Here is a 17,301-nt window from a genome sequence, read left to right on the forward strand (position 1 = left end):
CCCATGATTCTGGGGTACAACGTGTTCATGTCATGTTGACATCTTGTGCCTGCTGGGTGTTTAAGGCCATTTCGGTCTTCATACAGTAAACATCCTTCATCTTTTCATCCATGACATGCAGTCTAAACAGTCTCTGGGTCATTGCGTGTGATGGACATTTTTAATGCTTTCAAATGATTTGCTGCATTTATAAAGTACCCATGTCTTGAGGTAGTTCATTATGATGCAATTTACCTTCTATGTGCGATTTGATTGGACAGGAATCACAGGATTTTCCTAATCCCCAAAGACAGGAAAGTAGTGGAGTAAAAGTACCGATACTGCACTAAAAATGTATTCAAGGGAAAGTGAAAAAGTACATTCTTAAATCTACTTAGTAAATTACAATTCCTGAGAAAAACTACTCAATTATAGTAATTGGGGTATTTGTAATTTGTTACTTTACACCACGGCTAGCCAGCGTCTAAGCACCACGTTATTTTGACATCCAATGACAACGTCAAATGATTTTAATATTTGTTTGATTTTATGTTGTGTTGGAAAGTGACCAAAATCCAACATTAAGCCAATATCCTAACCCAAGGTCATATTAATATCAAATACTGACATTTATTCATCAGGGATGGCAATCAAAATCCAACATCTGATAGATGTCATAGTGGTAACGTCAACACAATGTCAAGCTGTAACATCATTAGCTATTGATATTTGGTTGATTTTAGGTTGAATGTTGGACATCAACATCAGCCTGACGTTGGGTTCTGACGTTGGCCTGATGTTGGGTTCTAACGTCAACCTGATTTTCATTTCCAAACAAATTGCAACGTCCCCACGATGTTAGGGGTACAACATCAATTTGACATCATGTTGACGTCCTGTGCCTGGTTTGTTTGTTGTCTTCTGTTTGGTCAAAAATTGAAGATGGCAGATCTTAAAAGTTTTTAGTTATAAGATGTTAGAAGCCAGACATTTGTGAGTGCTCATCAACTTTTTCCACTTTGCTATGAGTTCTTTTTATCTTCTGAAACCATCTATCAACATTATGACATGTATTTGCGTTTGAAGCACACTGAGTCTCTTTTTCCCTCTTTAACAAATTTCTCAGCTGCTCAAGACCACGGTGACACAGCAAGAGTCTTTGCCCCTAGTGGTTTTGCTGGCGTGAGTTGAATAAAGCAGTAATAAAGTAGACCTGCATACATTTGAACGGCATCTAAAACCATACAGGCAGCAGCCAAGCTAATCAGGAAGAAATTCCAAACACATAAACACACACTTATGATTTTACACGTGCAGTAATAAGTAAACCATCACTAATGAATCACATTGACGAATATAGTTACACACTCCTTAGTAACATGAACTCCATAAACAACAACACTGCTTGTAAAAGGGCTCAAAAGCTGTAATTTGAGCACTGCTTAGCTTAACGGTGTGATTTGTGTATTGAAACAACACCAGACCTGTGACTCTCAGCAAGCCACCAGACTTGTGTATTTAGTTTTGGGATGGAGATAGATAATTCTCTTTACAGGACCCAGAGGGCTGAAGCTCTCTAAGAAGAGGTGTGTGATTGTGTGTTCAATCTGTACTTCTGGCGACTCCACCTAAACACTTAAGACACTTTGTGTTTTACACCTGTGTTGACACTGGCAGCACTCCCTTTTTCATTAGAAATCGAAAGTTTCCTCCACCCGAACGTGTCTGCGATGTACACATGATTCTGATAAACATTGCATTAGAGTAATTCTGCATCACAGAGGCGTGCGCAGTTAATGATGACACAGCTGACACGACGAGAGATGCTTTAGAAATAGGAGGAGATGGCATGTTTAGTCATACCTGAAATCACTGGGATGCATCATGAACTTGCCATCAACCCCAGTCCAACCTAAAGAAGGAATGCAGATGTAATGTAATCTAGTGGCTTATTCACGATGTCTGAGATTCGTTTTCATGTCGGCTCAGGACGCCTCTGCAACTGTATGACCAACAAATTAGGCAATGGTTTTACAAGTTTTGCTACTGAATGATGCAGAAATATTGCAGGATTTACTGATAAATGATGCAGGGTTTATGACTCATTAATTCAGTGGAGCTTGACTCAGGAAATCTGATTTTATAAACATCTATCAAACTGCATAAATGTATTCATTTAAACAGTTTTGTCATAATTGACATCACAATACATATATATAAAATAGAAAATTTATGTAAAGCGTAAAAAGTGTAAAAGAAAAATGTAAAAATTATAAATAACATGGATCTCAAATGTTGTCAATTAGCCAATCAGAAACTTCCACAACCTTGACACCATCATCTGAGATTTTTCAGAGACATAATAATCTTATTGTATGTAAACTTGACTTTCAAGAAAAGTTATAATAATTTCTCAAAAATATCTCTCATTATTCTGCTATTAAGCATAACAGAAACAAATTTGATAATCCTAACTTACACACAAAAAAGAAAATGTTGAGTCACATTAACATCAGACTTTTTTAAAATGGTTATGTGCCCTTTTATTCAGTGTATGTAAACTTCTGGTTTCAACTGTATATATAAATATATATTAATGTTTTTAATTAATATATGCATGAATAGAAAGTTACTTTAAACCAAAATAGATTCTCGATATCTTACAATGTTTTACGGAAGCACAATTGATCATGATTTCAGTGTGTATACTCCAATATTTTGCCAGCCACCGTGGTTACCTTAGTAAATGTTTTGAGGGCAATGAAAGATTTACAGTTTCCCATAACTCGCGCTTGTTGTTCCGGTCTCTCTCTATCGTTCTGTGTGATTGTGTGCGCCAGGAGGAGTGTCGCTCCGCGCGGAAGGCAGGAAGCGGCGCGTGGGCTCAGTGTCACCGCCTGCGTCACACGCCAGGAGGGAGTTTTCCACTGACGAAAAGACTGCGCTGCTCCGCGTCTGCTTCAGACAAGAGGAACAGCTTCAGCTGCCGCTCCAGTCCTCCGAGCGCACAATAGCCGCACGAACACAACGGGATCTCTGTACGGATAAACGCGCGGTCGCATCTCTTGGATTATTACAGCTTCATCTTTTCCTAGATTGTGATTTACTAATGCTGATCGGACACGTTATTGGTGAGTAGCGGAGCTCCGCGCGGTTTAACGCCGCACTTGTAATGTGTCTAATAGGCAAACCTCGGATCTGGAGTCCAGCCAGATAGTTTCAATGTTATTTTGTCGGCCAGTGTAAACAGATGAAATGTGTTGTGTAACTATTTCAAGTAGCAAATCTAGAGGACATGGTTGTATGCTTCCGTGACAGGAAAAAAAACTAACTAAAGTTTACGTTATTAAGCCATTGTCTTGCGTTTTTAATTGTGTTATAATAAACTCTGATTGGAAAGCTATCATTTAATTTCTAATGCTTAGATGTAAACCGTATTGAGTGTGTTGTTCGGTGTAAATATTAGCGGTTTTTCTTTTTTCCGTCAGTAATTTTGAATGGCAGTGTTTGCTGGGTTTTAATAAAAGATAGCCTAATTCTCATAAGCAGCTGTTAGCGGTTCTGATCGGATCCATTGGCAGAATTCCAGGATAGTGGACCGTATGTGTGTGTGTGTATCCGATAAGCCGTAATTGCTAGTTTGAATGTGTGTGTGTGTGTGTTGAGTGCATTCCTCGTTCACGTTTATAGCGCTGGTGTATCTTCTGAAGCGCGAGCGACTCCTTAAGGTGCCACACCGTATCAGTTCAGTAGTCTGCATGCAGATCTGCGCTCAGCCTCATATGCACTTCCAGTCCTCGATGACGTCACCGAGGGTGCATACGAGGCTGAATGCAGGTCTGGGGGAGACCTTGCTTGATCCGAGACAAACTTCAGCTGGTCGAACCGGTATTTGATCAATAGCCTATTAATAGCTTTTACAGTGGTATTTTAGTAGGCTACATTTAGCAAAGGCAAGCATTACCACTAGCCTATAATTCATTCACAAAGAAAAGTGTGTGTGTTTTATTTATTTATTTAATCTAACTAATCTCCCCAGGTCATTTGATAATTGCTTTAATTGACATTAGTCAATCACGAGGCTACAATCACCAACACGTTGTGCTCTGCGTGATTGGGATAACCGAAGTAAATTCCACACAGAGTTTGTTACATACTAACGGCATTCCTTTTGTCAGGTAATTTACAATTACTGTCTGTGAGCAGATTGAATGTTTGATGGTGGGGTTTATTGAGCTTGTATGTAACTTTAGTTCAATAATTTCGGTATTTTGTGGAAGCACGAGCGCAGCAGCGCGTGTTATTATGATGATGCTTGTATATTTGTGGCTGTGTCATAAATTAGAGTGTGTTTATTTTGCGCGTGCGTCTGTGTGGACGAGCGCGCAGTCGCTGTCTCTCGCGCGACCTCACTCGGGTTGTTTGTGGGAATTACTAATGACAAGTCGGATTTTTTGTTGTTGTTGACATCATATGTGGTCATTTATATTCTTAAGACGAGCTATATAAGTCTATTAATGTATTATGCCATTTAAAATGCCTTTGCACTACTCTGTGGTAAACTGTTTACAAGTGAGACTTTTCATTCCCATAACCTGCGATGTTGTTTTGAATTCAAGTACACGTTAAACTAATCAAACAGGACCATAAAAGATTATATTGTTTACGTACTTCTGGGTTGATGAGGTGTGGACTTGCACGTGTACTGGGGTCAGTGAAATCACTCAGCTGGTTAAAGTAGCATGTCTGGATAGTTTCCTCCCTCAACTTCACATGTCTTATTTACACATGTCCAGCTTTAAAAAAACTAAGATGATGCTGTCATAACTGGTGTACATCACAACATGTCATTTTTATTCATCTCCCACCCACAAACTGAGTGTTTTTATTTGGGATAGATACGTGTGTGGCTTTTGTGCAATAGTATTGGTGGTGTTAAAGTCCTCATGTCTCTAAAACCGAGACACAGAGGGAACCCATCTGTTTTGGCACTCTCAAACATTCCTCCCAGCTTGTGAGGTACCAGCAAGTGCCCCAGACGTTAGCTGATGACCCCTGAGCTCCCCCAATCCTATAGACGCACACATATACTCTCCCCTGGGAGTCCCGAGAGACTGGTAAAGATGGCTAGTATTTGTTTTGTCACCATTAAGTTAGTCAGAACAAACTCATGCAGATGACTTCTCAAGGAAGCTACACTTTGCGAACTGTGTTGGAAGTTTGCATTTCGAATATTGATGCAAATTGTTGCGTGTGGAAGTATCTTCTTTCAGTTTTGGCAATTTCCTAAGCAGTCATAGTTTCCATTCGTTGACTTAAACCAGGAGCAATGATTTTCTCAAAACTGTTAAATAACTTTTAGAGGATGTTTTGAGATGTCTTTTCTCATGGCTCTTAGCATAATTTAGATGACCTTTAGTTGGTGATCTTCATAATAATGAATAATCGATTTTTTTGTCATGTGAGGGACCCCATCCTAAAATGTAAAAGACAGCTGTATTTGGTCCAAAAGATCCAGTTTATATTGTTGTCATTTTATATTATTACATTTCAATCTCCCTGAATTTCAATCTCCCAGTATGTAATCTTGTCTAAGTTAGACTTGGTACCCTTTTTGTTTAAATAACATTTCAATTAAATAGCAGTAAGCTTGTCCATGTTGTTTATAAAACTATGTATGTCTAGTAAAATGCCTAGTTTGATGATGTATTAAATCCATAGTTACTCTGGTATAGCATGTGAGAGAAATCGTCATCTCCACCCTAATATCGTCATCTCTGATGACTCGCGACTCCATCAGGTGTTTGTGTCGGTGTTATTGTCTGAGGTGGATCCTCTTGGGCAATAGTGGTCTGGACAATGCAGACACATCTGGGATAGATAGACTATTACAGAACGTGCCGCTATGCCAGAGGAGAATTCCTGTGGGCTGGAGACATCGCATTATTTATTTGTTTAAAGTTCTCGCCCGCTACCCTCCTCCCACATCAGTGCGCTCTCCTATTTGGGATGAATGTGTGCTCTGCATGGGTTGAGGCTCAGGAACAGAATGTCTCTGGCGTAGTTTAACATCTAGAGTGATGATCGGCACAGCCACACGTCTCCCTCCTCTCGCCTGACTGCAGTTCTCAAGGGATGACCAGCAGGGGGAGTGTTTCTAATATTCTGCTGGAATCTGGTGCCCAATACAAATATTGCAAGTGATTTTTTTTTATTTATTTTTTATTTTTTTTGTGTGTGCACTAGCAATTATTCATAGTCACACTTTTTAGATAGTTAAGATGAGGTACACCCTGCGCATTACTTAATCATCTGGATGAGCACCGTGAGCTGGAGGGGCAAAGTCAACCCTTGCATAATGTCAGGTCAGGATTCCACTGTTTGAAGGTAGTTTAGACAATCTGCTCAGTGGTTTAAGTTGTTTTTATGCTTTTTGGAAGCAGGAAGGCACTAAAAAAAGTGTTTTTAAAGTGATAGTTCACCCAAAAATATGACGTACTCATTATTTACTCATCCTCAAGTAGTTCCAAACCTCTGACTTTATTTTTTTTCTGATGAACACAAAAGAAGAAATTCTGAAGAAAGCTGAAAACCTGTAACCATTGACATCCATACATAGTAGGAAAAATAAATACCATGGGAGTCAGTGGTTACAGGCTTCCAGGTGTCTGCATTTGCGGAAAAAGAAACTCAAACAACTTTGGCTGTTTTAATTTTTGGCCGAACTATCTCTTTAACTTGTGCTGACAACTGATAAATATCAGGCTTTAGCAGTTTGCTCTTTTTGTGGCTTTCTGCACTAGATTTATATCCACCGTCCTTGGTGACAGCAGCGTTGAGAATACCTCATCAGAGCACTGTCTTTATTGGAATGGCAAGTTCTGCATAATTTATGCTCCAGTGTGAATGTCTCACCTGCTTGAAGCATCTGGGATACCTCGCCGATAACAGCTTCTGCCTGAATGGGAAATCCAGACTTGCTCAGTGGCGGATTTATGGCTAGACACTAGACAGTATGTTTTGACTGCTCATTTTTTATTTGTGGGGCTTCTTGCTCATATTTCCATTCACCACTGATGTTGGAGTGCAACAGGACAAGCTCCAGATTGACCTCCAGCTGAGCCCCCCAACATCCACCCCCTCTTTCTCTTGTTCCTGGGATTAGCTCGTCGTCATTGTTTCTGCCTGTTAAGCAAGATTAACAAATCAATGTGTCAGGTAGGCTGCAGTCAAGAGACAATGACCCACTTCCAACACCCAGGTCTCTCTCTCTCTCTCTCTCTCTCTCTCTCTCTCTCTCTCTCTCTCTCTCTCTCTCTCTCTCTCTCTCTCTTCCTTCATCTCTCCTATACTGTCCTCCCCCTCTCCTCACTGTCCAGAGTCCTTAATTAAAACTCCTCTGCTTGGTAGGCATGCATGTTGTCCTCAGGGAATTCTCTTTTTTTCCTCTCTCTGTTAAATGAGGAGTAGAGATGGTGGTTGAATGTGAGAATAAACTCTGTCTGAGGGTACGTTTACACAACAACAGCGTACTGAGAATATTTTTGGGATTATTTCAGGTGTCAACTTTGTAAAAGCAATTCCCACTTATAAGAAAAAATTGCATAATACATAGTCCTGTAGTTCTCCGTTGTTGTGAAGTGCTCATGCATTCCTAGAGACTGAACATGTAATATATATGGACATGGCATCACTGTTTTTTTGTTTTTTTTACAAAATCAATGAGATAGGGATGTATTCTAGTGATTTATGCTAATATACTTTAGATCAGTGCTTCTCAACCACATTCCTGTAGGACCACCAGCTCTGCACATTTCCTTTGTCTCCTTAACCAAACACACCTGATTCAGATCATCAGCTCATTAGCGGAGACTAAAAGACCTGTACGGGGTGTGACACAAAGGAGACATCCAAAATATGCAGTGTTGGTGGTCCTCCAGGAACATGGTTAAGAAACACTGCTTTAGATGATGGTGGTATAGTTTTCAAAAATATGCATTTTGAAACCTGTTAGCATAGTCAGGGAATGGTTAAAATGCACATATATATTGAAATCCTTGTCAGGGTTGTCCGGCAAACATCCCATGAGCCCCTCCTGAGTCAGATATGAGTTCTGGTAAACTCCAGAGACTCTGCAAGGGGTTTTCTTGCGTGAGTAGACTGCATCTGGAAACGTGACTGTGGGAAACTGCGAAAGACAATTTACTAGTCAAATGAGCAGAGGATGAATTCTAAAAGGTTTTGAAGTCCTCTGTGCACTGAGTCAAGTGTCAGGTTCTCTTGTAATCATGTGATTTATCTAAAAATATTTTTCTGCTGAGGTCTGTGGGCGTGAAAAAGCTGCTTGTTTTCAATCAAGACGTAGCATGTTAGGGTTCACGCTCCCTGCACTGGCTCTGTTTGCATGCAAATGAGGACAGATCTGGACACATACTGTTTGCAATAAAAATAGATCATGTCCTCAGCCTGTACTGCTGTTTTCAGGCAAATCAGCTGTTTTCTGTGTCGTTGTCTGTTTAAAACCCTTAACAGCATCAGCTCCAAGTTTTAACACATGGCACAAACGATTGCATAACTTTCCAAGGAACTAGAGTTCCTCTAGTCAGTGTTCAAGTATTATTTGCTTTCAGAACTGGTGTTGCACAAGCAGATAAGTCTGACTCCAAGGAAGATCTAGTCGGCTTCAGAGGCAGATAAGACTCACCTTCTGCTTTCTGGCAGCAACATTTGGCAGCCGAGGAGACACGACTGAATGTGCAGACGGCACAGACGTGCCCTCAATGTCTGGCACGTTTGTGACGGCAGCACTAATGTGTGAATTGCACATGCTCAGAGAAAGAGAGAAAGATGTTCTGCTTGTAAATAAAGCAACCTGTGGGAAAGTCTTGTCTGTCTGAAGATTATGGTTAGATGGATGTTAAGTATATGTTTTACCAGTAGTAATTCTATTACATACTTGTAGTGGTAGTTGACATACACTTAAAATCTGCCTAAATGTGTAGTTTAAATATTAAACATATAATTAATACACAATATTGTTTGGTACCATTGTGCATTCTGATGGAAGGTCAGATTGAATATCAATTAAGCATGATTAGTCACTGTATTAATGTATTAAATGCTAATGCGCTGTTGTAATGATCAGTTTGAACGGCCCTTAATTAAATTAATTGAAGTATTTGTACTCTTTATTAATGTAAAATGAAGTTTCATTGGTGGATTAGACTTCTAGCAGACTATTAGCTATTTAGTCACGTTGTGTTAGTCACTCGGTATGGCAGGGATGAATCAGAGCCATTTGGTTCTTCTTTTTTTTTTGGTCGATGACATTGTAGACTAACATCATGAGATGTGTAATCTGCCAGTCATGACCGTCTGTCGCTTTTTTTTTTCTCAGAAAAGGCTGTCTTGCTGAGAACAAGTTTTGTTCTGTGACATCTATTTGCTTTTCATTATCAATTAATGTTCTGGTAGGGGAAAAACAACCGCGTAGTTCAGTTAGCCTAGGATATAGTTGGACTTCCTAATGACTTGGCTAATTTGAATTAGAATTTATAACATTTTGCTCAAGCAGAACTGAAAACTCTCATCTTTACATCAAACCCTCTCCTCCCTACTCGTCTTCCTTCCTTTCTGCCTGTTTCAGCATGAACGTGTCTGGAGTGCAGCGAGAAGCTGAGCCTGAGGTGAACCAGCTGACTGGGGTTTATCTCGGGGCATTGAACCAAATGAGTCCGCCAGTATCAAATGATGGTTTTGTGTAAAAGCCACTGCGCTGCACTGGCTCTGACCCTTAAAAGCTGGTGGGCTCTGGCTAGACCCTTCCTGCCAATGGATTGATTGCTTTTATTGCCCAATAAGCAACCTCTCCACAGGAGCAGCGACAAATTCAGCCTGTACTTCCATAAACATGTTTACTGTGCCAAGCTGTACACACATTTACTAGAGAGTCTCATAAAATGCATTTAGCAGCTGTGTAATGCGTAATTGCCGCTACCGGCTCAGTGATGTGTGTGTGTTTTTTTTTTGAGTAAGGTAACCTAAATTTACCCTCCTCACTAATGTGGCTATGTAATCAACCCCAGCCTAATCAATGTATTTGTCTAAGCGATTGGATTTGGAAGTGGGTGAAGGGTCTGGTAATTGTTGACTTGCACTGGAGGGACATGATTGATTGCTTCCTGTTTTTTGCTCTCTGCTCAGAGGCAGTAAGAGCGGTCAGCTTGTTTAGAGAGTACAAGCCTGTATTTATAATGCATCTTTCTTATTATGGACCACATTTTGACCATCCAAACTTATTGTTTCAATTGAAAATGGTGCTTGATGCATGTTTAGTCATAGTCGGTATGTGTCACCGTGCTGTTTATCTTCACAGCATTGCTAAGATAACATTTACTTTGTAGAACATATATTGGATTCCTGTTAAAATTAGTGAAATTACTTGCAGTCGTTGCACAAATTCATCAGTCTAATTGCATTTTAGACCAAACATAGAATATTGAATGAATGCATTCTTATTTTGTTTGGAAGACACAACTCTAGACAGGAAAGCCTTTCAAAACTGATGTGTATTGTTGATTAGTGTTGATGTAGCCTTAATACACTCTTAACATCTTTGCTTGTTTTTTCCACAGATCACCAAACGCTAGCGCCATGAGCGGGGTTCTCAAGAGGAAGTATGAGGAGGTGGAAGAGGACCCGTGCTACTCTTCCTCATCCCCCTCCTCTCTCTCCTCCTCTGCCTACTCCGAGTGGGACTCAGATGGGGAGAGCTGCTACTCGGACACCCTGGATTCTACCCCCAGCAACCCCAGCTCCCCAGCAACATCCTTAAACAGTGAGTTCCTCTTCTATTTCTGCTTTTATTTAAGGTGGGAATCCTTAAAACCCTGTTTCATAACTATTTTCCATGCACAAGATCTGATTCTGTGTCCTATCTTATAAGGTGTTATTGAGATATGGGAGGGTGTAAAAGTATTTGCATGGATGTTTTAATTACCCAACGATGTTTTAATACATGCTGGATTCTTCTGGTCAGCTCCAGTAAGCCATTCATCCAGGTTGTTAGGGTGAGTCATGGAAGGAAAGCAAACAGTTGTGAGGTTCCCAGGATGGCAGGGCAGGCAGCCAGAGAGTGTGCCATGTGATGGAGACAGAATGAACGTAGAGCTTTGTCTGAGCACTGGGCATGAACCCAACACAGGTGCTGAGAAAGACCAAAGGGCACGGAGCAGGAAGGCAGGGATGAAGAGAAGAGGAAGGGAAACGATATGGCTGTCTGCTTGTGTTTATGAAATGGAGAGTGAAGTCAGATAATGTAGTGTAGTCTGGGTAGCAGCATGTTGAGTGAAAGACTTGTACCGTAACATTTACTTTAAGTAGTTTTGACAGAAAGCTGTAATTACTTGATTAAAACAGCGCATTACATTCTAGAATAACTGTTTTCTGCTTTTTTCTTTGTTTTAATCTCTTTTAAATGGTAGTGTACAGTCTGCACATGTATAATATAAACAATCCATGTTTTTTAAGAGTATTTTTGGATGCATTTTCAGTGTTGCGTAATGATTGGCACCAACACACTCAGCCGTACAAACCACTGAACATGCTGTTTGCCTATCCCTCACCGCCTCCTTTTCATTCACTTAAAATAAAACATTCTTTCAAACCTGACTAACACAACTATCGAGTATCAGTATATCGGAGACAAAGAAATCTACTGACAGTCAGTCAACCAGTCAGTCTCATTGCATTACTGTATTATCAAGTGGTTATGAAATCATAAGATCACCACTTCTTATGCTCAAAACTACAAACAATAACATAACATTGTTTAAAGATTGTACTGCCCATGTATCAGGCTCTATTGAAACCACTGACTTTATCAAATTGTTTGATGAGCAAAACATATTTGCAGAGGGATAGAGAAAACATGCTAGATTGAGTTCCCACCATTGCAAGTCTAATATAAGCAAGCTGTGGGGACAGTCTGAGAGTCCATTCCCTCCAGATAACAATGGTGAGCTGCTGGCCCTAGGGGAAAAAGAGCTCCTGTCTTACAGAAGCTCACGAAGTTCTGCACAGAAGACAGATGTACTGAAATGACAATTTAAAAATATGGTTTTCTTGTTTCAAGAAGGAAATTCCTCCCTTAAAGATTCTTTGACACTGATTCATTGGGTAAATGCAGAATTTGGCTGGTTGCAGGTATAATTTGCAGTGAATGCACAGACACACCGTCACACCGTGAATGCACAGACATATGGCTTGTCTTTATATAAAGATGGGTGTATGTTATTAAAAAAAGCAGCCATCTTAAGTGCCCTCACCACTTCCAGAAACCCCAAACTTCCAGATCATCCAGCCACAGGGTTATGATTTTGGATGCTTTACTCCCCTACACACTTTCTCGCCAAGGGGAAATTCCTGCGTGGATTGTGTTTGTCAGACACGAACAAAGAAGAATGTAGTTATCTTATGACTAGATGCATCTGAAAACTATTAGCTAAACTGTCCACACATCTGAGAAATTGGTGTTTTTATTTGGTGTACAACCGAACGACTGTAGCTCATGGCATTTCCTTTTTGCGGACTGCCATCTAGTGGTGATGTAGTGCACCCTCAACAAAAACATTAATGGGATCTTGATGTTTACACAAGAGACTCACCCACTCCAAGTCTTCCCATTAGGCTTGGCACACTTCCTACTCAAATACTCCCAGATGAGATCCTAGGAACAGAACTTCCCTTTCTTTTTTTCCACCACTCTAAGACATGTGCTCTTAATTTTCCATTAAGGAATTCCAAGCATGAATTTCCGTGAGTGTATTCCACTTGTGTTTTTTTATGGCTGAATGTGTTATGTTTATTCTCTTTCTCTGTCTCTCTCTTTCCTCAGCAACATCTATCCTGAAGAAGGCTAAGCGCACACGGCGAGGCAACGTGCAGTTTGACCAGGTTACGGTCTTCTTCTTTCCTCGTTGCCAGGGCTTTACCAGCGTGCCCAGTCGGGGAGGTTGCACCCTTGGCATGATGCAAAGGCACAGTGCCCAACGTCGCTACACTTTGGCAGAGTTTGCGATAGCACAGCGCCACCTACGGCAAGAGAAACTCAAAAATCGAATGAGGGAGGAAAAACTGGAAGCCCTTAAGCTAAAGGTATTAATTTTATTCTCGCTCATTGTGGTCAAACAAGCTGCATTTAAATCAAGGCATCATCATAATCATGCAAACATACTTTTTCTTCATTTAACAGCTCACCAAAAATGGTACCCAAGAATCTGAAGAGGCTGAAAAGCTGACCGTCGATGATATACCAGAGGATGAAATAGACCTCAGTGGAGTAAATGTGGATGACGGCTCCTTCCTGCATCCCTACCCCTCGAAGAAAAGGTACGCCATCCTCAAAGCTGCAGGTGTGAAGAAAATCGATAAAGAGGAGAAACGTCAACTTCATGAGCTGCGCACATCGAGAGAAGATTGCGGATGTGACTGTCAAGGCTTCTGCGAGCCAGAGACCTGCAGCTGTAGTTTGGCTGGGATCAAATGTCAGGTAAGCAATTCCCAATAGACTTCCTTGAGAACATCCCTTACCAAGATTGTGGGTAATATTCACAAGTATCATCCATAACAGCAGAAAGTAACGCATTGTTCATTACCTTCACAGATGGACCACTCATCCTTCCCATGCGGCTGCACTAAAGATGGCTGTGGGAACACACAAGGCCGCATCGAGTTCAACTCCAGCCGAGTTCATACCCACTACATCCACACCATCATGAAGCTGGAGCTGGAAAAGCGCTTGGAGGAGCACACGACGGAGATTGAGACGCCTCCTGAAAATCATCCAGACAGCAGTTCCCCAAACCAACCAGCAGAGATCAGCAGCACGCCAGACATACCAACATTTCACTTTAACTCAGAGCTACTATCCACAGGAGAGAACAGCTGCAGCAGCGACATGACCGATTCGTCTAGTTCCTCAGGCCAGAGCGAGGATTCTGAATCTGTCGTAAACGGTCCAAGTGAGCAATCGTCGCTGGATGTTGACGAAAACGGACTTACGAGAATCCTAAGCTTTAGCGACACAGACAATGAAGACTGTTCTATCAGGGAGCGCAATGACAACTGTGACTATCAACAGAAAAAGAGCGAGTCTATGGGTTATGGCATCTTCAGTACAACAGACGACAAGCTCAACATGTCGCAAACAGACAACAGTCGCACAGCCATGTCGGAACTTTTAGATGAGAACGCTAATCAAGGTAACGGACTATTCCACAGCGGCTCCGTCCCACACACACCCTCGCCCTCCATCGATCATTCAGCCAGCTACATGGACCTTAGCCTGTCATCCGAGTCGGACTTAGAATTCTTTGATGGATTTCCTTGTTTGGGACCGAGCTCACTTTACAACTCCTTAAAGGAGTACGAGCACGTGGACAACTTCTTTCAGTTCCAGTTGCCTACCTATCCCAGCCTTCCTCAAGCTGCAGACCCAGGAACATGTCTCCTGGAGTCTCTGATCGGCTTGTCGGATTCTGTCCCAGAACCTCCGACCACATTCACGGACAATCAAATGCTAGAAGACGCCATGAAGCTGTCAGTGATGGAGTCTGTAAAGGTCTAATTGGGAACTCTTGTATGATCACTGTATAAATGAACTATGGGATTGTAAATGAATGCCATTTGTTTTTTTTTTTCTTTATGAATGGAGACCCATCGCGGGATATCAATATTTGCATTATCTGCCTTTAAGATGTTAGCAAAGCATTAAGTTATTATAACAATCTTTATTATCATTATTGCCATCGCAGTGGCAGCTAACATTTCAGTTCAAAAACAAGTCCGGCCGACTGATTTTTGAATATTTGTACATATGGCCAGGAAGGTGAGTAACTTCTCACCCACATTGGTGGTATTATCAACATTTACCATTATTATTATAATTATTATTATTATTGCTAAGGTTATTTATATGAATTGTGAAGGGGCACCAATGGGAGTCATAAAGCTGATTATGTATCTCAGGGACTTTTTCTAGCTTTCAGAAGCAATGCATTTTGACCATCGCTGTTATTTGGCGTTCTTTTTTTCTGAGAATTTTCACCAAAACAAACAGCATTTATATGGCCCCTTTTGGAGGGCTTCTTTCTTGGTCGCTTTTTCCGACTTGACATGGTGGTCTGTACTTTTTTTTGCAAAGCTAGAGGAAGACTCCTGTTCCACAAAAAGGCTCCTTGGGATTTTCTAACGGTACACAAATCCCCCCCCTGAGGCTCCTCAGTTAGCACTTTATCTGTGAAAAAAAATGAACCAATCAGAGAGCAGATGGGCCTGCCTTGTCGTCTCTGAGTCGAAGATTGTTTTCATGCCATTTTATGGTGTTGGATCATCAGCACAAGGTGGAGAAAAGTGAACGATTTCCTTTTTAACTTATTCTACACGCCGCAGATATTGCATAATATGGCTGTGTGATATCTGTTGACCATTATTTGGAATTGCTTTTATTTATTCTTACCAAGTTATTTATTTTGTTTTCTTCAAATGCCAGCTGAATATTATCTGAGCCACACTGTGCTCTGGAGAAGTGGAATTAATGCAGCTTGTTCACGTTTTCCACCTACATTAACCTGTGTGATGCACATCTTTATGTTCAGCTGTGGAGGAAGGGGCACCAACTGCAAAGTATTTAATAATTACAATGAAGTAACACATTTGGTTAAATTATTTCACGTTTAGCATTTCAGCAGTAGGACTATTTATTCATGGGTTGGGCAATAAAGAGAACGGTGTGTTTAACAAATGAAAAGTATAGTCTCTGTGCCTGTTAACACAAGGAGCGCTGTTTCCTGTCTGATGAATGACATGATGCTGTATAATCTACCTATTAACTAAAAAAGGTCTGTGAATTGACCACCAATGATGTTGCCTATAATATAGAGAATTAACATTTTGTAACTATGTAGATTTGAGAGAATTCTAATCTGTTTATTGACAAATTATTTTATTAAGAAATTAAATTCACAATCTTCAAATATTGAAACCTTTGTAATATATGAATAAAGCTAAATCTATGCTTGAAGAAAAAGACAAATATTCTGGCGAGGCATAAAGTTGGTGTTTACTACGATGTAGCTACCTTAACAAATTTCCCAAGCTTGATTTGACTGGTTGAGAGAACACAACTGACAACATTAATTGTGGGAGAAAATTTAGGTTTAGTTTCAATAACGTTTTGTTGATAAAACCTGCATATATTATGCAACATGTATCATATTATGCAATTTTGAGTTGCCCATGTTGTTTCCACTACAGTGAAGACATTTAAGTTTGTATGTTTCTGAATGAGCTTTGAGGACATGAATCGATGTACATATCTGACCATCCAGACTTGAGCTGTCAGCACAGCCTTATTTGACCTGATAGAAGCATTTGCATGCAAGATCCATTCATTTGTCATGCATTTAGAGCAAAACCGCACAATCAGAAATGTACTTGCTTTACTTTTGCCTTCACATGCTGTTCATTCAAGTCCAGCAATTATTCCCTTGTAAAGATGTATCTCACCTCATCGCAATGAAATGGAAATGATTGGTATTTATTAGTCATGATTGATGTTTTTGATCTCTGATGCTTTTCAAAGTGTTTCTTACTTCTGCCTTTTTGTTGTATATATTTTCTGCTTCAATGAAACTAAAGACAAAACCAAGCAGTTGTTTTATATTATATATTTTCACGCTTAACTGTTTAAAGCTGTTCATTTCATTCAAGTCATTTGACAGTAGTTTGTCCCTTCAAAATAAAAGTCCAGCTTTTTTCTTACATCTGCTGTTGTTTGTTCTTTTACATATGCAAGTGCAGTGGTGTTGAAAGATTTTATAATCTTCAAACTTTTGTTGTAACTATTATTAAAAAAAGAACAGAGCCTATTATCATAATAAATATAGATCTATATAAAATTTGATATATTATTAATAAACAAGGCGCAAGTAAGTTATTTGTTAATAGCCTTACATTTGAATAATTAATCTGAATAAATAAAAGCAGACTTAAATCTATGATCACTTTAAAGAAAATATTAGTAATTTTTTAGGTGCACTTGTAGCAGAATGTGTGTGAAATTTGACAATAGACAAATGAAAAGATAAAACCCATGGATAGAACCTCTACAGCTACCAAAATTACGGCAAATCTTGTTGTTACACACTCTTAAAATACATTATTAGCAGAGAAAAGCTCTAGCAGTAGTATCATGAAACATATTGCTAACATGGGATTCTTAAAAACAAAACAAGAAAAAAAGAACTTAAAAATATATTTAAA

The 17,301-nt window shown here is 40.0% G+C and overlaps 1 protein-coding gene across 1 annotated transcript; it reads left to right on the top strand.

Annotated features, from left to right (window-relative positions):
• The first annotated feature begins 2,924 nt into the window (after nt 1-2,924).
• Nucleotides 2,925-16,800, top strand: csrnp1b (cysteine-serine-rich nuclear protein 1b). The gene is made up of 5 exons (XM_056450431.1): nt 2,925-3,110; nt 10,614-10,816; nt 12,875-13,134; nt 13,232-13,528; nt 13,643-16,800. Exons 2-5 carry the CDS (start codon nt 10,633-10,635, stop codon nt 14,603-14,605), a joined length of 1,704 nt encoding a protein of 567 aa, XP_056306406.1. The 5' UTR covers nt 2,925-3,110; nt 10,614-10,632; the 3' UTR covers nt 14,606-16,800.
• The last annotated feature ends 501 nt before the right edge of the window (nt 16,801-17,301 follow it).

Source organism: Danio aesculapii, chromosome 24 (genome assembly GCF_903798145.1).
Source record: "Danio aesculapii chromosome 24, fDanAes4.1, whole genome shotgun sequence".
In the NCBI taxonomy this organism is placed as follows: domain Eukaryota; kingdom Metazoa; phylum Chordata; class Actinopteri; order Cypriniformes; family Danionidae; genus Danio; species Danio aesculapii.